The sequence below is a fragment of the Gobio gobio genome (genome assembly GCF_949357685.1).
Source record: "Gobio gobio genome assembly, chromosome: 15".
Taxonomy (NCBI): domain Eukaryota; kingdom Metazoa; phylum Chordata; class Actinopteri; order Cypriniformes; family Gobionidae; genus Gobio; species Gobio gobio.
In genome coordinates this window covers 43,110,310-43,138,094 of record NC_137108.1, presented here as the reverse complement: position 1 = coordinate 43,138,094, position 27,785 = coordinate 43,110,310, and the positions used below count along the sequence as shown (strand labels likewise).

Genomic DNA, 27,785 nt, shown 5'->3' with positions numbered 1-27,785 from the left:
TCTCTCTCTCTCTCTCTCTCTCTCTCTCTCTCTCTCTCTCTCACACACACACACACACACACTCACACACGTCTGGTTCTGCTCTCTTTGTGGGCCTCTCCATAGACGTAATGTTTTTTATAAGTGTATATTCTATTTCTATCCCCTTACCATACCCCTAAACCTACTCATCACACAAAACTTTCTTCATCTTTACATTTTCAAAAAAAAAACGATTTCTCTATTATTTATAAGCTTGTTTCCTCGTGGGGACCTCAATTTAGGTCCCCATTAGTCAGAGTGCATTCAGGTTGAAGTCCCCATCGGGATAGAAAAACATGAACACACACACACACACACACACACACACACACACACACACACACACACACACACACACACACACACACACACACACACACACACACACACACACACACACACACACACACACACTTTTTGTGGGCATTTAAACAGAGAAAGTCGACAAGAACAACTTTTATACAACATAATGGTATCTTTTTATTGTTTGTTTACATTTTAGGTGTCAACCTAGAGTACATATAAACATAATCTGACAAAACGTCAAAGAATACATCAAATTAAACTTGACTATAAAAAAAGACTACAGTCTGCTAATTCTTGTCACCCTGACATGAAGTTAGTCCATCTATAACCTAACAAGTACATACCATGGATTTAAAAAATAATAATAAAACCACACAATACATTCATTATCATCCACTGATGAAATGAGCTTCACATAAGGACTAACTGCCTCGTGCTTTTATTCAGGTAGAATGATCTGCATGTAATCGGTATTGGACCTCTCAGTTTCTGTCTCCGGCATTTATTTTAAAAGCCATTCGAGTTACGATAGAAGCCTATTTCTGCCACGAAAGAAAACAAAAAACATGCATAAAAACAAAACAAAAAAATGACATGCTAAATCATAATTATCATGTATTCCATCATTTAAATTTATGTCATAATTATGAGTTCATGATCACGTCTTTTTATGTCAATTATGACAAAAAAGTTTAAATTATGAGAAAAAGTCATTTTTTTTTACTTTTAAATAATTATGAGTTTGTGACAAAGTCATAATTATAATTTTTCATCTCATAATTATGACAAAAAACATGTTTTTATTTATGTGGCAGAAATAGGCTTCCATATAAGTTACAGTGATTTTAACAGGGTTAAAAGTTTTAACAACAGTCTTAAATTCATTTAAATCCCCTCTCTCAATGATAGCATATGTTGACAAACTGCTATAATTTGTCATTAATCGTTAAAAAATGATCTTTTAATGTTTCAAAAGGGGGATTATCTGCATTTTTTGTTTTATTTGCCATCCATGATGAAACATTTGATATGATATGCTTATTATTAAAGGAATATTCCAAGGTTCAGTACAAGATAAGGTCAATCGACCAAATTTGTGGCAAAAAATTTGCTAGATTATGGTGAAGCGTTTACAATGGAAGTAACGGTCAACTTTTGGAGGATTTAAAGCGTTAGTTCACCCAAAAAAGAAAATTAGCCCATGATCTACTCACCCTCAAGTATAATCCTGCGGGCGTATATGACATTCATCTTTCAGACGAATAAAATCAGAGCTATATTAAAAAAGTCCTGGCTCTTCCAAGCTTTATAATGGCAGTGAATTGTTGCCTCGTCTATGAAGTCCATAAAAGTGCATCTATCCATCATATAACTGCTCCATACGGCTCCGGGGGGGGTTAATAAAAGCCTTCTGAAGTGAAGTGCCGCATTTGTGTAAGAAACATATCCATATTTAAAACTTTATAGACTAAAATAAGTAACTTCTGGCGGATTGCCGTGCGCAATTGTGGATAGGGCTGGGCAACAAACTCAAGCCCCTCTTCTCTTATATAAAAATCCTTTTCTCTTTAAAAATTCTCGTTTTAGACTCATGACCAGTGTTTTGTTTTGCTCTATTCTCTGCGCTTCTGCATTCGTTAATACGCATGCCTCAAGGGTTCAAGGGTCAAGGGTTACTCTTTCACCGTAAATCGATGCGTACGGCAGTTTTAAATATGGATATTTTTCAGACACAAACACGCCACTTCACTTCAGAAGGCCTTTATTAACTCCTCGAGCCGTGTGGAGCAGTTATATGATGGATAGATGCACTTTTATTGACTAAACGACGCAACAATTCACTGCCATTATAAAGCTTGGAAGAGCCAGGACTTTTTTAATATAAAGATTTTATTCGTCTGAAAGAAGAATGTCATATACACCTAGGATGACTTGAGGGTGAGTAAATTTTCAATTTCCCCCTTTTTTTTTTTCAAGTTTAACTTGTACTGAACCAGGAACATTTCTTTAATGACTATATTTAAAGGAGAACTCATTTCCCTGTCATTAAAATATTACAATTATTGATGTGACCGCATGGAATAAGCTTTCCTGAAAGTGTACATTTTGACCGTCATGTGTACATGAACAACTTGGGATGGCGATGAATAGCTTATACATTACAAATCATGATAGTAAAGTTCAAGGCATTCTAAAGGTGTTTTCTAACAGTATTCAAAATATAGGAGACACTGTAAAAGAAACTAAAGAGATTTAACAGTATAATCTCAGAGTGAAGCTGCTGTGTAGCTCAACCTGGATTTGTTCGATGTGGTTTTGTTCTCCCGCAGAACACCCACCTGCTCATTGATGCTTTCACACCTCTGCTCGTAACCATGCAAACCCTAATGATGCGTCTTGATGTCTCTAGCCCTTTCCTCTTTCTCTGTCACACACATTCTCAGTACACGCTCACATTTCCCCATTCAACTAGGTACTGGACTTTTCCGTCCGGCGTCACGCGTCTGGCCAGGATCCGGACGGCGTCGCTTCCCCCCCATCCCATGGCGGTGGGCCCCCCCATGCCGACTGTACTGGGGTAGGGTGGCACGTCACGCAGGAAGAGAGAAGGGCAGCTTTCATATCGCTGTCCGGGTGGGTGACCCGAGGACATTGAGAATGGAAGGCAGGGGGCTGGAAGTCGACAAGGGTCCTCTGCACTGAAGAGAACAATTACACAGACATGCAAAAAGTACTCAATTTGAAAGAACAGCTCAGCCAGAATATACTTTTTTTTAAGGGAATTTGTGTGAATATTTTCTATACAACAACAGTTTATAGGTGAAAAGAATTCAAAGTATTTTTGTCTTATTTTAAATACCTGAACAATAGAGACAATAAACTGAATGGTAGCTCAGAAGATGGCAATAAACATCAGTTAACATTTTAGAGTCTTCTCAAAATAAAATGACATGATCTTGAAAAACATTTCATAGAATTCTGAGTTTTAGACTTATCATCTTCAGATTTGAAATATAACATGGTCAGGCATGTGGCTTCAGCTGCGTTCAGTGCATTTCTAGAATGCTACAAGGCCAACTTCAATTTTATTTTCATAAAGATATTTAACAAAAATAAATTTCTAATAACTTTACAAAAATTGGAAGCTTATTATAAAAAAAATTCTCGTTATGACAATAATACATTTTGACTTTACAGTAAACTGCCAAGTGTCTGTTTTCAAATGAGACTATACTTATGCTTTTAGTCCAAAGGGTTCATGAACTGTATCTGTTTTAGTCCCGGTATGTCATTGGGATTTCTCTCACCTGTTAGGTGCAGGCTAACAGGTTAAAGTGCCCCTATTATGCTATTTTAAAGATTCCTAATTTTGTTTCGGAGGTCTCCTACAACAGGTTTACATGCATCAAACACTTTAATTTTCTCATAATATACGCCCCACATTTTTAAATGATTCTCAAACGACTCGTCGGATGAATCATTCACTCTAAATCCCTCCTTTCCGTGAGCTACTTTGCTCTGATTGGCCAGATGGCAGTCTGTTGTGATTGTCTACCACGTACAGCTCGTTTTGGAAACTAAACGCACATTACCATAACAGAACTTCAGCTGAGGCTTCAGTTACGCAGTCCTCAGCGATTGTACACACAGTGTAAAGATGATGAAGTAAGTATGATGTCGATTTTATCCTATCAATCCAAGCGCGAGTCATTGGATAACACTGGAAGAACTAGTTATTCAACCCAAACCTCCATCGCAAGGACGACTTGAGCAGGACGTTTCTCAGTGATACGCTACTCAGTTTGAGGTACATTATGAGATGTTGTAGCTGTAATTCCTCACCATCAGCATTAACAAGTGTATGTCCATTAACAAACCAATGTGTATATTTATAATTTATTTCGGTGCACAAGCGAAACAGGAACTGTATAACAGCGCATACTTTAGCCGAGCACTAATGTGAATGACTGATGTAACATTAAAGTTTGTAAAACAAATCTTGCTCCATCCTTTATCTTTACTCAAAGTAGTAAGAACGACAGACAATCTGCATTAATAGACACAGTTTTAGGTGATAGTGGCCCACAGATGCTTAGCAGAAGACAGTATTAACGTGCGTTAGCCAGTTAGCCGGAAACTTACACACTATAAAACACAAAACTACGTATTTTGAACACCCGGTGGAAAATATATACATCAATAATTATTCATACTTACAGGTTGTGATTCTGAGGAGCAAGCTGGTCAAAATAAACTGAATACTGACCCCTCTTTTAAGAGCAAGTGTTCTGCGAATCCCTCATTGAACTTAGGCTTAGTACTTAGAACTTAGTACAACATTGGCGGGCATTATGCGAATGTCTTTTCTTGTGACGTATAACCGTCACGCAGTGGGATTCAAATGACAAAGGACTCATTTAGGCGGTTCGGAGTCGATTCTTTCTTTTGGGAGACAATAACTTTATTTATCGTGCACTTTCGACTTTACAACATTGCAGACCGTTTACATTCACAGATAGCTAAATTACACACTGCATGAAAGGGAATATTCGAAAAACCATGATAGGGGCACTTTGAATCAAGATAGACTTACTTGAGAAGCAAAATTACTTCAGATATTAAGTAAATTTTTTATCAAAATTAAGTGAGTTTATGCTTAAAACAAGAAAATAATATCAGCCATAGTGCATGAGGTAGGAAAAATAAACTTAATTCAAAAGGAAAAAATATTTTACTTACCCTAATGGCAATATTTTCTTGTTTTAAAGTCACCAATAAATCAAAATTGACACTACTTATTTCTTTATGAATATTGCAGTATTTATAATAAATGATTCATCGGCGCACATTTTTTTGGTCAACTTGTGTACAGTTGTCTGCCGGAAGCTAGTTTTTAGGCTATAAAGTTTTAAATATGGATATTTTTCTTACAAAATCGTGTCACTTTGCTTCAGAAAAGCCTTTATTAACCCCCAGGAGCCGTGTAGGGGCAGTTATATGATGGATGGATGCACTTTTTTGACCTTCAAAATCTCATTTACATTCACTGCCATTATAAAGCTTGGAAGAGCCAGGGCATTTTTTAATATAACTCTGATTGTGTTCGTCTGAAAGAAGAATGTCATATACACCTAGGATGACTTGAGGGTGAGTAAATTATGGAATAAAGTGAACTATCCCTTTAATATTGATATGATTTTCAGAAAACAAGACTTTTTTCCCTGCTCAAGTAAATGTATCTTGATTTAAGAATTTTTTTATATTTGTAATGGAAACTAAGAAAGAAGTAAAAACACTTGCTGTGTTTTTATGGTGGTCCTATCCCTGGAGTAAGTACGTAGTTGTATGGAGAAAAAAAAAAAAAGCCTACAGCATACTGGTTTGGAATGTCAAGAGTTGAGTAAATAATATCAGACTTTAAAATGTCCTTAAATTCATCTCTAATTGATTTCAGTGCACACTTTCTTCACAGACCTGTAATGATGCAGAGTTCTAGACAGGTCCTGAGATCCATTGTATGAAGGGTGATAGAGCGCAAACATTCTCTTGGGAGGTGAACTGTAAAACAGAAAGACTTTTTTTAAAGAAATGAAACAGAGATTATGGTTCATAATATGAAAGCTTGTTTCCGCCATGGAATAAAAAAGGTAATTGCGACTTTTCATCTCACAATTCAGTCTTTTTTCTTGCAATTCTGACAGTCAGAAATGCAAGATATAAACCTCTATGTCTAAATTGCAAATTAATCACTTGCAAAGTCAGAATTGTGAGATAAAAAGTTGCAATTAGTCTACCTATTATATTTTTTTATTCCATAGCGGAAACAAACTCCCATATAATACTGTGAATATCACTGCAGTTCAATGTTGAAGTTTAAAGGAACATGCCGACTTTTTGGGACTTTAGCTTATTCACCGTATCGAGTTAGATAAGTCCATACATACCATTCTCATCTCCGTGCGTGCATAACTCTGTCTGACGCACCCTCTGTCTGACGCACCCACTGCTAGCCTAGCTTAGCACAAAGACTGGAGGTAAACGGCTCTATCTAGCCTACTGCTCAATAAGTGACTAAATCACGCCAACTTTTTCCTATTTACATGCTGTGATGGGGATTTTCTAGACCGATATGGCTAGGAACTATACTCTCATTCCGGCGTAATAATCAAGGAACTTTGTATAGTACCATGGGTGCAGCGGCGCAATGATATTACACAGCGCCTGAAAATAGGCTAACTTCCGTCAACATAACCAACGTGACAACCTGCTTGCACAGGGAGCACGCTGGGGACTATTTTCAGGCGCTGCGTAACACTCACCTAAAGGATTATTAGGAACACCATACTAATACTGTGTTTGACCCCCTTTCGCCTTCAGAACTGCCTTAATTCAACATGGCATTGATTCAACAATGTGCTGAAAGCATTCCTTAGAAATGTTGGCCCATATTGATAGGATAGCATCTTGCAGTTGATGGAGATTTGTGGGATGCACATCCAGGGCACGAAGCTCCCGTTCCACCACATCCCAAAGATGCTCTATTGGGTTGAGATCTGGTGAGTGTGGGGGCCATTTTAGTACAGTGAACTCATTGTCATGTTCAAGAAACCAATTTGAAATGATTCGAGCTTTGTGACATGGTGCATTATCCTGCTGGATCAGAGGATGGGTACATGGTGGTCATAAAGGGATGGACATGGTCAGAAACAATGCTCAGGCAGGGTGTGGCATTTAAACGATGCCCAATTGGAACTAAGGGGCCTAAATTGTGCCAAGAAAACATCCCCCACACCATTACACCACCACCACCAGCCTGCACAGTGGTAACAAGGCATGATGGATCCATGTTCTCATTCTGTTTACGCCAAATTCTGACTCTACCATCTGAATGTCTCAACAGAAATCGAGACTCATCAGACCAGGCAACATTTTTCCAGTCTTCAACTGTCCAATTTTGGTGAGCTTGTGCAAATTGTAGCCTCTTTTTCCTATTTGTAGTGGAGATGAGTGGTACCCGGTGGGGTCTTCTGCTGTTGTAGCCCATCCGCCTCAAGGTTGTGCGTGTTGTGGCTTCACAAATGCTTTGCTGCATACCTCGGTTGGAACGAGTGGTTATTTCAGTCAAAGTTGCTCTTCTATCAGCTTGAATCAGTCGGCCCATTCTCCTCTGACCTCTAGCATCAAAAAGGCATTTTCCCCCACAGGACTGCCGCATACTGGATGTTTTTCCCTTTTCACACCCTTCTTTGTAAACCCTAGAAATGGCTGTGCGTGAAAATCCCAGTAACTGAGCAGATTGTGAAATACTCAGACCGGCCCGTCTGGCACCAACAACCATGCCACGCTCAAAATTGCTTAAATCACCTTTCTTTCCCATTCTGACATTCAGTTTGGAGTTCAGGAGATTGTCTTGACCAGGACCACACCCCTAAATGCATTGAAGCAACTGCCATGTGATTGGTTGATTAGATAATTGCATTAATGAGAAATTGAACAGGTGTTCCTAATAATCCTATAGGTGAGTGTATATCAGGCGTTATTTTGTCGCTTATTGAGCAGTAGGCTAGATGGAGCCGTTTACCTTCAGTCTTTGTGCTAAGCTAGGCTAGCGGTGGGTGCGTCAGACAGAGTTATGGCACGCACAGAGATGAGAATGGTATGTATGGACTTATCTAACTCTGGGGGGTACGGTGAATGTTCCTTTTAAATGTTATGTTTTTCAACAGTTTTTTTATTTTAACATGTTACTAACCCCAAACTCATCTCTTCCTCTGGTTTTCTGGGGTTGTACAGGCTTGTCCCATCAACGTAACCGTGGCAACATGGCACTAGGTCAATAGCGTTTGTCGCAACTCCTGGTGGGCAAGTCTAAAAAGACATGATCAACTGATATAAATTATAAACATAATCAGTATAAAGGGCATATTTACCAGGATATTCTTCAAAAATTCACTTTTTGTGTTGTAAGGAATAAATAAAGTCATATGGGTTTGGAACAACATTACGGTGAATGAATAATGACAGTATTTTCATTTTTCAACATAAAGTACTATAGTTGCAGTGAGTAACAAATGACAAAATAATTAAGATAAAAAATACAGCTGAAAATACTTGACTTTGATATTATTTTATAACTGAGGCTTATTCTTACTTCAACTAAGACCGTAAATGTCATAAATGCAGAAATGCATTTATTCATGTCGTCTGTATGCCTGTGGCCTCTTGACAATTATTAAAAAATTGAGACGCCTTTCCAACAGAATGGTTTCTTGATCATAAGTGCAGAAAAGCACAAAGGAAAATTTGACTTTCAAATGATTTTAGGTGATTTCTGCCCATAGTCTTAAGATTTATGGCTGTGTTATCCGTGTAATACAGCACACAGTGGGAGAGAAGCGATGGTGCCGTGTGACACCAGTGTGAGGATGAACTCGTGCACATTCTGCATCTAAATGACTGCATTATTCTGTGGCACATATCATAACAAAGTCAATTGACAATAGCAGTTTGATACAGCAGCTCAAAACTAGAGATCGCATTAGTGCCCGATCACTTGGAAATTATGGTAATGAACGATCATAATAACTGCGTGAGGATTGGCTAGTTAGCTATGGCTGTTAGATGTCATGACTAAAACAATCTGCATGCAAAAAAAGCATTATTCTCCATTGAGAACCATTTAAAAATAACTGTGTTTTATGACAAAATATTTATTTTGTTAGCAACATATAAATAATAAAAAAGGTGCTTACCACAAAAAAAAAACAACTAATAATAAAATAAAATAACATATATATATCATAACATATATATACATATATATACTGCATATTAAATAGCAATTTTTGTAGCTGCAAAACAATAATACAAATGATATTTTAGAATATAAATTAAATAAAAATGTAATTATTAAATTAAAATACAAAAGCAGTTGCAAAACAATGAAAATTGTATCTAAAAATTTATTTTATTTAATATGGACTGTTACATATTTTTTGCATTGCAATATCTGTGCAAATTAAATTAAATTGATAATAAAAAAATAAAAAATAAAATGTTATAATAATAAAAATAAAAATAATAATAATAATAAATAAAATAAAATGACCCCTACTCAAAACTTGTATATGAATTGATAAAAACATAACATCAAAATATAAACATTTTGCACATTTAACTGGTGGAATAAGAAGTTGTTGTCTTACTGTACAAGAAAATGTTGACATTATTTATATAACTCTGCATCTTGTGTAGGCATTATTCATGTGGACGCTTTTCTGGTGCTGCGACCTTTTAAATCCAAATATTGATGCTGGACAGCTAACATGACACTTTGACTCTAATCAACAACAATTTGCAACTGAACAAATCCTGGGCTAGCAAATTCTCCCTTTCCTAGTTTTTTTTTAACAAACCCTTCTCAAAATTGACACATGCAATCATTGTGTCTTTATGTACATGTATTGTATTTTATGCCTACTTGCAAGAGTAGACAGACCTTGTTGACTCAGTGTTGCATGTTGCAAAAAATAAGAAGAATGAATATGAAGAGAAAAACAAACCCAAAAGGTGAAGCTGGGTGTCTTTCATGTATGAGAGAGTCTCATTACTGATGCAGGGGGGCTCGGCCTCTGCCAGCTATCTTTTGATTGCTGCTGTTAAAGACAGACGCACTGACCTGTGTCTCTGTGACCCGACGCTTTGATTTACGGGCCTCCGGACCCACCGCTCTCCGCTGGCAGGACAGTGACGTGGGGCTGGAGAAAACACAACAACTGACTTCAACATCAAATACAATTCAATATATATATATATATATATATATATATATATATATATATATATATATATATATATATATATATATATATATATATATATATATATATATATATATATATATATATATATATATATATATATATATATATATATATATATATATATTATTAAAAATATTATAATAAAATGATAATATTAAACCTGTTTTTTAGCTTGGCAAACATGGTCACAAAAAAAGTCAATAATTATTTAAAATAGCAAATATTATATTCAAATGTGTCATTAAAAATATTAATTATTACGAAATATATCATATTGGTGGTGTTTTTGTGTCCTGTTTTTGAGCTTGGCAAACATGAGCACAAATAAGAGTCAATAATAATTTAAAATACTAAAATTATATTATTTAAAATATTATTTATTTAAAAAGATTTCATACTGGTGATGTTTTTGCTTTCTGTTTTTGAGCTTGGCAAACATGGTCACAAAAAACAGTCAATAATTATTTAAAATATGAAATATTATATAAAAATTGTCGTTAAAACATATTAATTATTAAAACATATTATACAGGTGGTGTTTTTGTGTCCTTTTTTGAGTTTGGCAAACATGGTCACAAAAAAGTCAATAATTAGTTAAAATAATGAATATTATATTAGAATATAAATTATTAGAATATATATGTATATGTATATGTATATATAATACTGGTTCATATTGGTGGTGTTTTTGTTCCCTGCTTTTGAGTTTGGCAAACATGGTCACAAAAAAAACAGTCAATAATTAGTAAAAGTATTCAATATTATATTAAAATTTGCCATTAAAAATATGAATTATTAAAAAATATATCATACTGGTGGTGTTTTTGTGTACAGTTTTTTGAGCTTGGCAAACATGGTCACAAAAAAACTGTCAATAATTAGTAAAAATATTAAATATTATATTAAAATTTGCCATTCAAAATATGAATTATTAAAAAGAAATCATACTGGTGATGTTTTTGTGTACTGTTTTTGAGCTTGGCAAACATGGTAAAAAAAAGTAAATAATTAGTTAAAATAATAAATATTATATTAGAATATAAATTATTAGAATATATATGTATATGTATATGTATATATAATACTGGTTCATATTGGTGGTGTTTTTGTTCCCTGCTTTTGAGTTTGGCAAACATGGTCACAAAAAAAACAGTCAATAATTAGTAAAAATATTCAATATTATATTAAAATTTGCCATTAAAAATATGAATTATTAAAAAATATATCATACTGGTGGTGTTTTTGTGTACAGTTTTTTGAGCTTGGCAAACATGGTCACAAAAAAACTGTCAATAATTAGTAAAAATATTAAATATTATATTAAAATTTGCCATTCAAAATATGAATTATTAAAAAGAAATCATACTGGTGATGTTTTTGTGTACTGTTTTTGAGCTTGGCAAACATGGTAAAAAAAAGTAAATAATTAGTTAAAATAATAAATATTATATTAGAATATAAATTATTAGAATATATATGTATATGTATATGTATATATAATACTGGTTCATATTGGTGGTGTTTTTGTTCCCTGCTTTTGAGTTTGGCAAACATGGTCACAAAAAAAACAGTCAATAATTATTTAAAATATTAAATATTATATTAAAAATTGCCATTAAAAATATGAATGATTTAAAAAAAAATCATACTGGTGATGTTTTTGTGTCCCGTTTTTGAGCTTGGTAAACATGGTCACAAAACAACCAGACAGACAATAATTATTTAAAATATGAAATGTATGACATTTTTATTCAAATATAAATTATTAAATATATATATATATATATATCATACTGGTTCATATTGGTGGGTTTTGTGCCCTGCTTTTGAGCTTGGCACCCATGGTCACAAAAAACAGTCAATAATTAAACATTAAATATTGTATAACAATTTGTCATAAAAAATATTAATTATTAAAACATATTATACTGGTGGTGTTTTTGTGTCCGGTATTTTTCATGTTTGGTGATTAAATAATAACAGGAAGAATAATTTTCATTAGTTAAATCTGCCTTGTGTACTATCCTGATACAGGTTTTTATTCTTACTATTTTGTAAAGTCTCCATAATCTTTGAACTAATATGTAATGTCATGAATCCCTCTTTCCTACCTTTTCAACAACTTGTGTTCATTCTGGAACTGTATGTGATTTATCAAATAGGACAAATAAATTCCTTTCCTACATTTCTATCTTACTGATATCCTGTTTCACTCAGAAATACATCAGATTACAGAAGCAAAATAGTGTTTGAACTGCATTTAATGTTGATATGAAAAGAGCTTGATGTGCTCCTGCCTCTGACCTTCTCCTGTGGGTGATGTTGATTGGCTGTTCGGCGATGAAAGGAGACTGGTCCGATGACAGAGGGGGAGGAGCCCGAACTTGGAGACCGAAGAGACACTTCTTCTTCTTTATTTCCTTCCCCGAGACAAACCTTTACGACAGATCAAAATCAGATTGGATTGGTATTCAACTGCTGTTCTTCAGGACTCGCTGACAGATTTTTATTTGTTCCTGGGCGTCTCACACTTGCCAACTAAAACATCTGATTCAGTTATTTAAGTGCTAGCATATGAGCGGCATCATCCACAATCCTTGACAGAAGGAAAATGGAAATGGACTTTGAATTATTTATTTTGAAAGACACAACCACCTTCAGCTATCAAAACACTATTTGTAGAGAGAGAAATAGCACATGCAGAGTCACTTATAATGTAAAGCAATTACAGTAATGGTTTTGCAGATATTATTGCAAATATGCGCTATACCCCTATGGGCTGCCACATGGAAATCAAGCAGAACGGCAGTTTTTAGAGTATAATCCGTGTCTCACCTGTCTTTGTGGGAATTTAAAGCATTGAGCAGGTTTTGGCAACGGTCTTGCCTCGGTGTGTCTGACAGCTGAGAGACCAAAATATAGAGTCGAATGAAAGGCAGTGTGTAACAAATGCATTTGAAAGGTAAAAGCTCAGACTGACCACAAACTGCAAGAGAGAGTATTCAAAACTACATTCAAAGTCAACGTAAAATCAAAATTGACCCTATTTACTTCTCCTCGACCAGTGCAGTTTTCTTTCCTGAGTTGGTGTATTTCTTATTGAAAAGTCGTACCAGGACATATTGAAGTGCGTATTAGTCAATATCCTTTACGTCAAAGCCATGAATCACAATGGGCAGGTGGCATTTACAATTTACTGAGGAAAAATCCTTACTGGAGAAAACTGTATTTTTGCCCAATAAAATTATTATTAATAATATTTTTACTTATATTTCAAAATTTTAGCCATTTTTTATTTTTGGGTTGTTTTTAACTGTTTCCCCACCCACGTTTTTATTTTTAAAGTTGCCAGTCACCGCCAGCATTTTTTATCATTTTCACAAAATGTTCATGGCCCCTAGAATACTTTGTTCTATGAATTTCTGAATATGCAATATGTAAAAAGAAAGAACAGACCCTCTGCTTTTAAACAAAAATAAAACGCTTTATTTCTAGCTTCAAGCATTCTTTTTTTATCAACGCTTGAATGTGGGCAAGTTTCATAAAAAAGCAACATTTTGAGCAAAAAGTTGAGAAAATCATGGTTTTGTCAAAGATTACATCCAGATTAGATTCAGAACGATGATCAAAACACAAATGGGGTAGATCGAGTCCATCAACACCCCTAATGCTTGCACAGTCCTATAGCTTTTAACATTTCATTCGGTAGCATTAGGCCATTTTGATTTATATGCTGTTTATTGTTGATGATTGCATTATTTGTCATTTGCATCTGCTTACATATGAGATCGCTCGTTTCTGCTGCTTCTTTACCTGTGTTTTGATCTGTACTCGTTTAGAGGATGCGTAATAGCGCCCGCTACCGTATAACAGTGAAAACACGAAAAGCCAGAAATGTTCGCCAATGGCGGCCAAAGAAAAAGTCGTTGTTTGGATTTAAATAGGCAAATGCTTAAGAGTCTATGACTGGATCATTATTGCAGCGATTATTATGTTTCTAGCATGTTATATGTTTGGGCAATTGATGGAGTGTGTAGCTTTTCATTTCTTAAACAACCATGTAGGAAGACACATCATGGCCATATTCAAGGATGACAATGTCAAGATTCCTCAGGCTCAAATTGTGAAAGAATAGTTGGGAGGGAGCATGAAGAATCATTTTCACACATGAATTGGCAACACAGCAATTTTTGGTCAAGATCTTGTATTCTGTATACAATGCAAGAGTCCATCACTCTGTAATGTCTCCTCCAGCACATCCCAAAGACTTTCAAAGAATTTAAAGGGATAGTTCACCCAAAAATGAAAATTATCCCATATTTTACTCACCCTCAAGCCATCCTAGGTGTATATGACATTCTTCTTTCAGACGAATACAGTCGGAGTTATATTAAAAAATCCAAGCTTTATAATGGCAGTGAATAGCAGCCCAAAATTTGAAGCCCCAAAAAGTGCATCCATCCATTATAAAAGTAATCCACACAGCTTTGGAGGGTTAATAAAGGCATCCTGAAGTGAAGCAATGCGTTTGTGCAAAAAAGATATCCATATTTAACACGTTATAAAGTAAAATATCTAGCTTCTAGCGGACCACCTTTCGTATTCAATTTACGAAGAAAGTGTAACTCCTCGCAGTTCAAAAAACGCTTACGCTACATCCGACGCCATCGTTGCACCAGTTACGCTTTTTCCGTAAGTTGAATACGGAAGGCATTTCTACTTCATAACGTGTTAAATGTGGATATTCTTCTTACAAAAACCCATCGATTCACTTCAGAAGGCCTTTATTAACCCTCCGGAGCCGTGTGGATTACTTTTATAATGGATGGATGCACTTTTTGGGGCTTCAAATTTTGGGCTGCCATTCACTGCCATTATAAAGCTTGGAAGAGCCAGGACATTTTTTTTTATATAACTCCAATTGTATTCGTCTGGAAGAAGAATGTCATATCCACCTAGGATGACTTGAGGGTGAGTAAATTATGGGGTAATTTTTAGCCCGGTTCTGTCAACACTGCACTGGCTCCCTAATAAACATCGCATACATTTTAAAATCTTGCTTATTACTTAAAGCACTAAATGGTTTAGCTCCCCAATACTTGAGCGAGCTCCTAACATATTATACTCCTTCACGTCTACTGTGGTCTCAAAATTCTGGCCAGTTGATAATACCGAGAATATCCAAATCAACTGCAGGCGGTCGATCTTTTTCCTATTTAGCACCTAAACTCTGGAACAGTCTTCCTAGCATTGTTCGGGAAGCAGACACACTCTGTCAGTTTAAATCTAGACTAAAAACACATCTCTTTACTATGGCATACACATAAAACACTTTTTCAATGAAATGATTGTTAGGCTGCATTAACTAGGTCAGCCGGAACCTGGAACACTTCCCATAACACCTTATGTACTCGTTACATCATCAGAAGAATGGCATCTACGCTAATGATAGTCTCTCTGTTTTATCCCAAGGTTTACTGCAGTCAGCTGGATCCGGGCCGTATCCAGATCAGATGGAACTGCGCCCAGACATGACCAACGCATGACCCTGAAGTGTCTGCATAGACCTGTTAATTAGACTGTAAATTGCCTCATCGACACGGCATCCTCAATAAACCCGTCTCCGGCGCGATGACTCCGATTGTTTGAATATTCCTATTTAATAATTGTTTAATCGATATGTCATCCTCAATAAACCCGTCTCCAGCCTAACGGCTCAGATTTTTCGAATATTACAATTTAATAATTGTTTAATCAATACGTCATACTCAAAAAACCCGTCTCCGGCGTGTTGCCTCCGATCTTTTGAATATTCCGATCTAATATGGCCGATGAATCTAATATGAATCGATCGATCAAAATCATCTAATCTAATATGACCCCTGACCTGTAAAGTTGCCAGAATAATAATCATGCACTGTTTATTAATAGGCCAGAGGAGAACTGGCACCCCGACTGAGCCTGGTTTCTCCCAAGGTTTATTTTTCTCAATAGGTCACCTGATGGAGTTTTGGTTTCCTTGCCACTGTCGCCATTGGCTTGGCTTGCTCAGTTGGGGAGACTAAATTTTCAACTAAATATCCAAATAAATCTAATTAAGTAAACTAAATTAACCATATAAACGAAATTACAGATCTGCCCACATTGTCACTGTATGATCATTGAAATGAGCTAGATGACATCACCATTTTCTCCGGAGCGGCTATATGGCCGAATAAAATTCTGTTGCATTATTTTCCTGTTTAACATTGTGAATCTGCTTTGAATCAATCTGCATTGTAAAAAGCGCTATATAAATAAAGTTGACTCGACTTGACTTGACTAATTTTCATTTTTGGGTGAACTATCCCTTTAAGGTATGGAAATTTAAGCCTGATGCATCTTGACATGGCTTTAATTTATATTTATTTAAATTTACAGTATTTGTTTTCAATTAGTTGCTAATGCAAAATTTCTCATTTTCATCTGTTTCGTTTTTTTAAAGTCTAATTTATAAATCGAATTTATTATTTTTTTTAATTTCAAAAAATATATTTTTTATGGTTTTAGTTGACAATCACAATCCTGATATACATTGCTCTGAAAATGACTTTTGATCCAGTTTCTTGTAGATAAAAATAAGAAGGAAAAAAAAAAATTGTTTCTTATGAAATATCACGTTTCTTTCATAAATATGTCAGAAAGCAAAAGTAAAATGGGTTGCAATTGGTGTTTCATGTTGACTTCAAATTGAGCAGTGTCTGTGGATATTGTCCTACCGTGCCAAGAAGCAAAGATTCCCAGTTTTCGTTTGCAAAAGACATGATTTCATGATCGAAATCAAAATACTTCCTCTTGCAGCACAAGGAGAGGTGATACAACACCAAATGGGCCAAATCTACCCTGCAATACAACAGAATGAGGATCATCAGAAATGACATTCAGCTCTTCAGATCAGTTCTGCATTGGGTCCTGATTCTGAACAGAAGAAGGGCACAGACCAGGTCATTGGAAGCCTCTGGATGGTCTCTGGACCATTTGTGCATGCTGAGCACTGGAACTGATAAAAGCTGAAAGGTGAAGCAGAGAGACGGATGAAAAGGTTTAGACAGAATTAGCTTAGCAACAGCGTGTGCTTAACAAGGACATCAGCCTCACCGGTCTCCATAGAGAAGAGGTTTGGTCAGGCACTGAGTGCAAGCTTCGTGAAACCACTGCCCACAACTCCCACACTGCAACATCTTCAGATTCCACCTGACAAAAACAACATGCTTCAGCTCAGACATGCACACTGTCCTGAAACTAAAATTAACTCACTCTGAACTTGCTTCAGTTGTTAGTTGTGTAATTGCCTTTTGAAGAATTTACACACTTAAAATGTCTGAATGCCATTGCATTAGAAGCCAAAATATCAAACCAATTAGCGTCTGCAAACAAATGACGCTAAACCTTTTTCTCAGAACTAACGCTACTTTTCTGACCAATGCATTCTAATCAGCGAGTGTTTCTCTGATTTTTACTGGATGTATGGGGTCAGATTTGCTTAGGGTCACAGAGGTGTTCACAGAGGTGCGAATAAACACAAGTGTAGGTGCTCATTAAATATAAACATGTTATACGAACATTTTACAAACCTATGCAGACTCCAGACCTACGTAGTTCATCTTACATTTCATATAGTTGAATGGTGACGAGCATGAAGGAGGACAACAGCTCACTGCGTGATGGAGCCTATAGAATAGAATGCCACTAAAATTCAAGATATCACTGCCCCTGAATGAGTTTTTAGGCTAGATTTACTACCCTTTTTTGGTGTTCAAAACTACTGTCAGGGTTTACCAAAGATAGGCAGTGAAACATTAGCGCGTGGACAGGTTTTGCGGTTGACCTTATTGCATATGCATTTGTAGGAGTTTCCCTTTCAGATGCAAAATTTATGAGAGGATAGTATTGTAATGAATCATGCAAGGTGGTTTACTAAGGTTTGTGTGAGTCACAAACCTTAAACCACAAACCTTCAACCACAAACCTTCAATTTACTGATATTTGCACTATTATTTACCATGCCAAAAAAGCACATCTTAAACCAGGCACTAATATGCGCTGCTCTTGGTAGATTGCGTTGGTCATTATGGAAATTATCCAGCTGTGTCTGTGTTCTTTAATTTGAGTGTCGTCAGTAATTCACGCACAGAACTTTCCACTCCCATCGTGGCTTTTTTGGAATTGTGCTCTCACGCTAATTTTCCCTGTTTAGTAAATCTGGCCCTTTGTCTCATACAGTATATAGGCCTAAATGATATTATATAGTTAAGGAATATCTGTAACACTTTACAATAAGGTTCATTAGTTAACATGAACTAATAATGAACTGCACTTATAAAGCATTTATTTATCTTTTTTAATATTAATTTCAACATTTACTAATGTGAACTAACATGAACAAACCACGAACAGCTGTATTTTTATTAACTAACGTTAACAAAGATGAACTAATCATGGTTATTGTTCATGGTTATGGTGTTGTTCATGGTTAGTTCATGTTAACTAATGCATTAACTAATGTTAACCAATACAACCTTATTGTAAAGTGGAATTAAGGCAGTTCTGAAGGCGAAAGGGGGTCAAACACAGTATTAGTATGGTGTTCCTAATAATCCTTTTGGTGAGTGTATTTTACACATAATATTGTCTGTTGTTGCTAATTTTTTCAACAAAAATATTACCTACAAAGCCATAGGAGAACTATTGTGCGTCTAAATGAATCGCATTTTGAGTGAATCAATCAGGTGAACCAATGATTCAATGACCGATTCGTAAAGAGAGCCATTAGGTGTGTTCGACTTGAAGTGCCGCTGCCCAGAGCAGACTGACCGGTGTACGGCAAGAGCGTTTAGAGAGCAGGCGGCTCCATATGCTTTCGAATCGCTCTGATTGTACTTTGATGTCATATGTCATAAATACCATCGGTCTGGGCAGCGCCGCTTCAAGTCGAACAAACCTATTTACTTAATTCCTGAATGAATCAGCCGTTTGAACAAATTGACTCAATGACTTTATAGACATTTACTGCCACCTACTGGCAGTTTTAGTTTCTCATTTAGAGTACAATTTCGTTAAAATTTGTTTTCATATTTTGGGGATAGTTTTGATAGAGTACATTTACATTTACTCCCCATCGTGTCGGTTTAAACCTGAATGACTTTTTTTTTTTTTTTTTCTGTATTTTGTATGTGTTTTGGTCTGTAAATACCGATTCAGATGCAGCTTCTAAAAAAATCATGGCGGGTTAGCCTAAACATTTATGTGTTATAAATTCTATTTTGAATCAAATAAATCGTGTTTTTCTAAAGCTGTCTATTTGTATATGTCTACTTGATGCTTTTCTCATTTAACACAATAATGACTTTTATTGATCTTTTGTGGGTAATTTCTCAGCCAAATTTGATGTATCATTAATCTGCAATTAATTCGATGAATTAATCGGCATATCATGTAATTGGATTAGCTTAATAGCACTAGTGTATATATATATATATATATATATATATATATATATATATATATATATATATATATATATATATATATATATATATATATATATATATATATATATACACACACTGTAAAAAATAAATCCGTAAAATAATTTCAGACAACCCTAAAACACAATGCAATGATGTTCAAAATTCAAAATACAGGTAAAAAAAAGAAAATATGAAAAATTCCATTAAATTAATACAGTACATTGTGCCCTATTTTTATATGCAGTATATATATATATATATATATATATATATATATATATATATATATATATATATATATATATATATATATATATATATATATATATATATATATATATATATACACTGCAGTAATTTTTTTTCACTATTAATTATTCATATTATTAACATTCTTATATTATATATAATTGTTTTTTTTTTACATATCTTATATGCACACAAAATATATTGTATATAAAACAGTTTTGGAAAAATATATTGCTTGCGGTTTTTGAAAGTATTCGTAAGCATTATTCTGTATAGATTCCGAATAGCCTACTTTATTTACCAAAATGTCCAGTATAAAACGATTAAGACATTTTTAACATAAAACCTGAATTGAAAAACTTTTTTTTTGACTTGAAACATGTTCTGTATGCTGTTCACACAGTACTTATCAAAATATTCAATACACTAAACCTAGGCATTATATACTGCGCATTGTGCAGTGGCAGAACACTAATATTCCATTCTAAACATAGTCATAGTCATGTGAGAATAAGTTGGACTCACTCTCCTGGTCCAGCACAATAGCAGTAACACTGCTGCTGGTTGGTCAAGTGCTGCGGGTCCCAGTCTAAAGATGACAGCTGATAGGGCAGCCGCACTTTCATGATCTGCATGAGCCGTGCGAAGCGTCCTCTTTTTAACGCTCCCCCTCTCTAGGACAGAACACAGTTCGTCATTACAATGTATCTCACCTCTCTGTGACATGCTCTCTCCTGTCATGTAAGCACATTTAACAGCGATTTCATCTGAAGATTGAATTTGGAGAAGACACGCTGAAGGAAGTCATTAATTTTTCCTGTTTGGGGGGGTGGATGGGTTGGTGAATATGATTGTATCTTCAAATCAGCATGTAAGGCCTGTGAAACGAGCGCACTGACAGACGGATTAAAGCACAGGCCCATTTAACGCAGCTCTACCACCGCCTTCACCTGCAGAGTGCTGCAATGTAATAAATACGCAGTCAAGTGCAGTAAGCCATGGATACCCTTTACATCTCAGAGCAAGATTAAAGCCCTGTGTTAGGATGTGTGCCATTTGAAATAGACCTTGAATGCCAACGTTGTCCATGTTTCTAAATATTCACTTTGGGATTTAAGCAAAATACAACCTTTGTTGAGACTGCAAAGACACATTGGCGACATATCCAGCTGTTGGGGTCGACTTCAGGTTCGATGGGTGGGGTATGGCACTCTGGATGATAACCTGGGGAAACAATGGATTAAGAAAAAAACTGCAACATAATTTACATATTACACAAAGCCTAAAAATGAATATTAGAAAAATAAAATGAAACCCAAGATGTAAATCTAAAGTTCTACATAAAAGGTTTTTATTTGTCGGATTACCGTGGCGACATTTGAGGCAGTTTACGAGAGGTTCTTTAAGAGGCGGAGCATCACAGATACAGCACACCTCCTCTCCTCCTGAAAAGACTGAACACAAGAAACAAAAAACACGGTCATTTACTGGACGGATGGCTACTAGATGTTTCAAAATATCTAGCACACCAATATTATTTAGGAATTTTAGATGTGTAATTAACAAAAAGGTCACATTTTATATTAGACCTGTCTCTTTAACTACTAGTTACAACAAAAAATAAGTAGGCCTACAATGGCTACTTATTTTGTTCACTTTTGCTGCTATTGAGGTTGGATATTGGTATTAGAGACAGGTTTGGTGGTATGAGTGGATTTAAGGGTGGGTTAAAGGGACAGTTCACCCAAAAATCAACATTTTATCATTCATTACACACCCTCATGTTGTTCCAATCCTGTAAGACTTTCATTCATCTTCAGAACACAAATGAAGATCTTTTTGATGAAATCTGAGAACTTTCTGTCCTTCCATCGACAGTCTACGCAACTACCACCTGCTTGACGCTTGAGAACAAACCTCATTGGTTCTTGAAGCTCAAACGTGTTGCGTAACACGAGAATGAACCTCATTGGTTCTTGCTGAAGCTCAAACGTGCTGCGTAACACGAGAATGAACCTCATTGGTTCTTGCTGAAGCTCAAACGTGCTGCGTAACACAAGAATGAACCTCATTGGTTCTTGCTGAAGCTCAAACGTGATACGTAACACGAGAATGAAACTCATTGGTTCTTGCTGAAGCTCAAACGTGATGCGTAACACGAGAATGAAACTCATTGGTTCTTGCTGAAGCTCAAACGTGATGCGTAACACGAGAATGAACCTCATTGGTTCTTGCTGAAGCTCAAACGTGATGCGTAACAAGAATGAACCTCATTGGTTCTTGCTCAAGCTCAAACGTGATGTATAACACGAGAATTAACCTCATTGGTTCTTGCTGAAGCTCAAACGTGCAGCGTAACAAGAATGAACCTCATTGGTTCTTGCAGTAGCTCAAACGTGATGCGTTACACAAGAATGAACCTCATTGGTTCTTGCTCAAGCTCAAACGTGATGCGTAACACGAGAATGAACCTCATTTGGTTCTTACTGAAGCTCAAACGTACAGCGTAACACAAGAATGAACCTCATTGGTTTTCGCTGAAGCTCAAACGTGATGCATAACACGAGAATGAACCTCATTGGTTCTTGCTGAAGCTCAAACGTGATGTATAACACGAGAATGAACCTCATTGGTTCTTGCTGAAGCTCAAACGTGCAGCGTAACAAGAATGAACCTCATTGGTTCTTGCAGTAGCTCAAACGTGATGCGTTACACAAGAATGAACCTCATTGGTTCTTGCTCAAGCTCAAACGTGATGCGTAACACGAGAATGAACCTCATTGGTTCTTACTGAAGCTCAAACGTACAGTGTAACACAAGAATGAACCTCATTGGTTTTCGCTGAAGCTCAAACGTGATGTGTAACACGAGAATGAACCTCATTGGTTCTTGCTGAAGCTCAAACGTGATGCGTAACACGAGAATGAACCTCATTGGTTCTTGCTGAAGCTCAAACGTGATGCGTAACACGAGAATGAACCTCATTGGTTCTTGCTGAAGCTCAAACGTGATGTATAACATGAGAATGAACCTCATTGGTTCTTGCTGAAGCTCAAACGTCATGCGTAACACAAGAATGAACCTCATTGGTTCTTGCAGTAGCTCAAACGTGATGCGTTACACGAGAATGAACCTCATTGGTTCTTGCTGAAGCTCAAGCGTGATGCGTAACAATGAACCTCATTGGTTCTTGCTGAAGCCCTTACATGTGAACATGCTTGAGCTTCTATTAACCACAACTGATGTGTGAGTTGATGAATGTTTATATGTGAATAAAAGCCTAAATTCAATCTGTTCATCATAAAAATAAAGTGATCAAGTTTCTTCAGAATTTGTTTTATGATTTCTTTTTGAACTTTTTGAAGCGTCAAAGAGTCAGTTGCGTAGATGGAGGGACAGAAAGCTCTCAGATTTCATCAAAAAGATAATCTTTTGTGTTCAGAAGATGAATGAAATTCTTACGGTTTTGGAACAACAAGAGGGTGAGCAATTAATGACAGAATTTTAATTTTTGGGGGAACTAACCCTTTAAGGTGTAAGGGAAGGCTCAATAGTGTAATTATAGATGTAATTACAGAAATTAATCACAGATTTATTTACATGCATGTATTTTTTAAATATAAGTATAATGTAAAAACATGTATGTACACACTAAATGCATTGTATCAAAGATTCATGTAAATGTTAGTACATAGTTAAGACACCTAATATGAAGTGGGACCAACAAAAATATACAAATGAAAAATAGTACTATAAGGTGAATTCAGGGTGATTGGGACACTTTTTCCAAGTCATCTAAATGGCAAAAAATGTCCCAACCCTGAAATCACCCTATTTTAATGCATTACACTGTATCTCAAGTAATATAAGGTAAAAGGTTTTTAGACGTTAAAAAAGCATCCCAATGAGCCCGAGACAGCAACACTAGTGTGATTTTGGGGCGGGACTATCTGTTTGATCGACCAATGGCAGAGAGTAGTTTTAGGGAGACCTTCTTGAAAACAGTTTTATATATATATTATATATATATATATATATATATATATATATATATATATATATATATATATATATTTATATATATATATATATATATATATATTTATTTATTTATTTATTTTTTTCAATTTGGGGACGTCAGCGATGCAATAGAATTTTTTTTTTATTACTAAAAATGTATGTTAAAATAAATTGTTTTATTAGTATTTTTATTAGTATTTTGTAAATCACTCTTAATTGTTTCATAAGGCGTAAAGAATGTTAGGGTTTATCACAAAATCTGTCTAGAACAAGTCTGGGTCATATTTCACTCCAGAACAAAAAGAAAGATTTAAGAAATTATATTTTTCTTATAGAACAAAACGCCTATGTTTTTTACAGTAAATTTTGCATCCAAAATCTCATCCAAACCTCATTCTCATATCTATAAAGAAAAATAAGTAAATCATAAATTACAACATTTAAAGAATTTATACATCATGACAGTGTTTGTTGTATTAATTTATGTTGATTTCCTCTTTTGGAAATAAAGTGAAAAGTATGAGTAATGAGAATCACCATTGAAGTACAAGACATTGATTACAGTGATAACAATCAATGTCACAATGACAATACAAGCATTTAACAAAACTTAACAGGCTTTATGCTCTTTTTGAAATTCTTATTTATTTATTTTTTTTTACTTTGGTTTTTGGGTGCATTTACTTAACTTTTTGAGTTTGAATTTAAAATTCATCCACTTACATGAGTGGATGTCTTTCCTGAGGACCCAGAATTCAGAGTTATCCTCAAACCTGACCAAACAGCACTGCTTGACACTGTCCACCTGCCAAATTAATACAGTTAAATATCACAGATAATACTACATAAGCACAGCAAGTCACACAGTTTAAAACTCGCTCTTTCCCTCTCTCTGCTGGGGTCTGTTGCTCTCTTCCAAACAAACTTCGAGAAAGAGAAAGAGCAAACTTACTCGTTTGACATTGCCAAGGTACAAAAGTCCATCGCTCCACCTGGCTAAAACATCCTCTCCTTCACTGACTCCCCCCATCCTGAAGAGCGCGGGAAAGAAGAGTGCAAAAAAAGATCCAGAGGCGTTAAAATGTGTTTCCACACAAGCAAACAGCGGCAGCCTAAAGGGTTAAACCCCGTGCATAGCGACAGTATACAATACAGTAGGATAAATGATGAAGAGTCAATGCACATTGCAGTGCCACACATGATCAAAAACACTGGCTGCCATATGCAACAGACCATAATATATGCAGATGCCACAACAATGCATGAAAGAGCGCACAATTGATTGCATGCAAAATATGCATGGCCAGATGTGCCTGATCAATGCACACAACTCATCAGAGCTGGCACACATGATGGCACGCGCATGCACATATCAATTAACACACATGACAGATCATACGTGGACGGGATGTAGCCTACCTGTGTTAAGTGTTCTGCTCTGCTGGGGTCACAGAGACGGGGAAGAGATGTCAGTCTCACATGAAATTCCTGATGCCCGGTGTTGTTCTGCGTCTCAATCACTGTCCCGAATAATCGGCGCGTTTGGAGAGTCGCGGTGGATCAAACGCGCGTCACTCAAGCCGTCAGTGCGCAACCGTCTGTCCGTCCGTCTGTCCCTCTGTCTGTCTTCCCCTTCATGCTCCCAACCTTCCTCTGTCTCTCGGTGGATGCTATCAAGCGTGTTTGCAAGGGAAGCGGCATGAGAATCAGCCCGAGAGAGACGCCATCATCATCTCTGCCTCTCTCTCCTTCGACTTGTTGTGACGCAGACATAAAACACAGGGAGATGGAGAGGGGGGGAGATCCTGAGAACACCTTCACATCTGTACGACTGACCGACATCCCAGCGGATTGAAAGCCGGCACGACCACCTGCGCCCGACCCCACAGGCGCTCGGCCAATGCCGCACACTCACGGCGGCTCATTAGTGAAAGTTTGGGGCTGTAATTAGTCCAGCAGAGCCGCGCCGTGGACTTTTTGGAGAAACTTTCAAAATGCCCTTGGGTGCCGGCAAAAATGTGACAACGCTGTTACGCGCTGCCTTTCGTCAAAAAGAAACGGAAAAAAGGATTTTCAGGGAACGTTTTTTGAACCTGCATCATAGAAAAAGATCATGTTAACCGATTATAATGATGAAGAAGAATAATAAATACATCAGTGAGGGCAAATAATAATAATTAAAAATACAAGAAATAAACGCTTATTTTACACAATATTTATTTAAAATACAATATTAGGCTGTATGATAAAATATTTTTGATTCATATTCTGCATTTCTTAAACAAAATTGTGTATTTATTGAAATAAATGAAGATACTTGTGTACAATATTTACACAAAATTGTAATATATCATTAATAAATTATACATGCATATATGTGTGTGTGTGTGTGTGTGTGTGTGTGTGTGTCACACTGATACATATACACACACACACACACACACACACACACACTGACACACTGGGGGGCACTGATACTTCTGTCCAAATATCAGTCATTTTTTTTTTATTCAATTAGACCAGGTTAAGACAATATTTATTTAAAATAATATAGGCTGCATGATAAAATGTTTTGGGTTAATATTATGCATTTCTTAAACAAAATTCTGTTTTTGTTTAAATAAGTGAAGATGAAATACTTGCGTACAATATTTACACAAAATAAAAATGTATGCATATAATGCATATAATACACACACACACACACACACACACACACACACACACACACACACACACATTTATTATATATTTGTAATATATTTAATAATAGTATGCACGTATATTTGTATTATATATATATATATATATATATATATATATATATATATATATATATATATATATATATATATATATATATATATATATATATATATATATATATATATATATATATATATATATATATATATATAATTTTATTTTATTTATTTAATATTTTTGGAAGAGCACTGATACTTCTGTCCAAGTAAGGGTGTCAGAAAAATGTGCTTCAGCTTCTTAGATTTATCAATATTTTATTGCTATCATTATACTTATATTATATTGTTTTACATACAATATACAAGCAAAATAATTTAAATCACTTTTGTTTAACATTTTTATCCTCTTGAAGACGAAATGTTTCATGTCACAACACATTGACTACTGGAAACACAAGTAAATGTGCTAGATCAAAACAAAACAAAATCATGATATATCAAACACAACACTTGTTGTGATGATGGTAGTGCAGGAATGTTCAAAATGGCCTCTGGCGTGTCTTTTGTACAGCAGTTGTCTAAGAGTCCAGCAGGGGGCGCAAACACAAAAGATGCAAGCTAGAGATTCCTGTACCAAATTACAGCTAACTCAAAACAGTCTGCATTTAGTAGCTTATCTAGATTCTTTCTAACTTGGTGATTCTTCATACAAACATGAAAGCGTTGTGGGTAACATATATTTTATGTAAGAAGTTGCCATGCCACTTAGAGAGCAGGTCTAAAGAGCTTGATAGGAGTGATAAATTATTCATCAACACCAAAGCACTATTTTAATTAGTACACTCTAACGAATTGAATGCATAGCTCACATTACCAATGCTTTTATTCACCATAACAACCTTTTAATAAACAGAAATCTCCCTGAGATGCTGAGGTCTTGCATAACACACACAACGTCTAACTCCATAACTGATGGATGTGTCCTGACAAACTGAGAGTCACAATATGATTTCTTGTGCATGTACAGTAGTACTGTTTTAAAATGGAAAATTATGAGCTTATTCATAAGCATAACTTAGTGCCTTTTGTAATTGCCAGACATTTATTGTTAGAATAAACACATTAGGTAATTCTTTTTTTTTTTCCAAATC

The 27,785-nt window shown here is 35.5% G+C and overlaps 1 protein-coding gene across 1 annotated transcript; it reads right to left on the bottom strand.

The window, feature by feature from the left end:
• Positions 1 to 480: 480 nt before the first annotated feature.
• phf1 (PHD finger protein 1) lies at positions 481 to 25,753 on the bottom strand. The gene is made up of 15 exons (XM_079837867.1): positions 25,349 to 25,753; positions 24,882 to 24,960; positions 24,653 to 24,734; positions 21,277 to 21,363; positions 21,039 to 21,133; positions 20,435 to 20,583; positions 17,289 to 17,384; positions 17,132 to 17,200; positions 16,910 to 17,033; positions 12,987 to 13,054; positions 12,456 to 12,587; positions 10,007 to 10,085; positions 8,081 to 8,196; positions 5,803 to 5,886; positions 481 to 3,026 (listed from the first exon to the last, which is right to left on the bottom strand). Exons 2-15 carry the CDS (start codon positions 24,957 to 24,959, stop codon positions 2,768 to 2,770), a joined length of 1,518 nt encoding a protein of 505 aa, XP_079693993.1. The 5' UTR covers position 24,960; positions 25,349 to 25,753; the 3' UTR covers positions 481 to 2,767.
• Between the last annotated feature and the right edge of the window lie 2,032 nt (positions 25,754 to 27,785).

Bases quoted from the DNA above. Each gene is read 5' to 3' on its own strand.
- phf1 (XM_079837867.1), bottom strand. From the start codon at position 24,959: ATGGGGGGAGTCAGTGAAGGAGAGGATGTTTTAGCCAGGTGGAGCGAT. The intron at 17,034-17,131 runs GTCTGTGCCCTT...GTTGTATTGCAG, and splicing joins CAGAGGCTTCCAATGACCTG to GGTAGATTTGGCCCATTTGG. The intron at 8,197-10,006 runs GTCAGTGCGTCT...ATGTCTTTTTAG, and splicing joins GTCGGGTCACAGAGACACAG to ACTTGCCCACCAGGAGTTGC.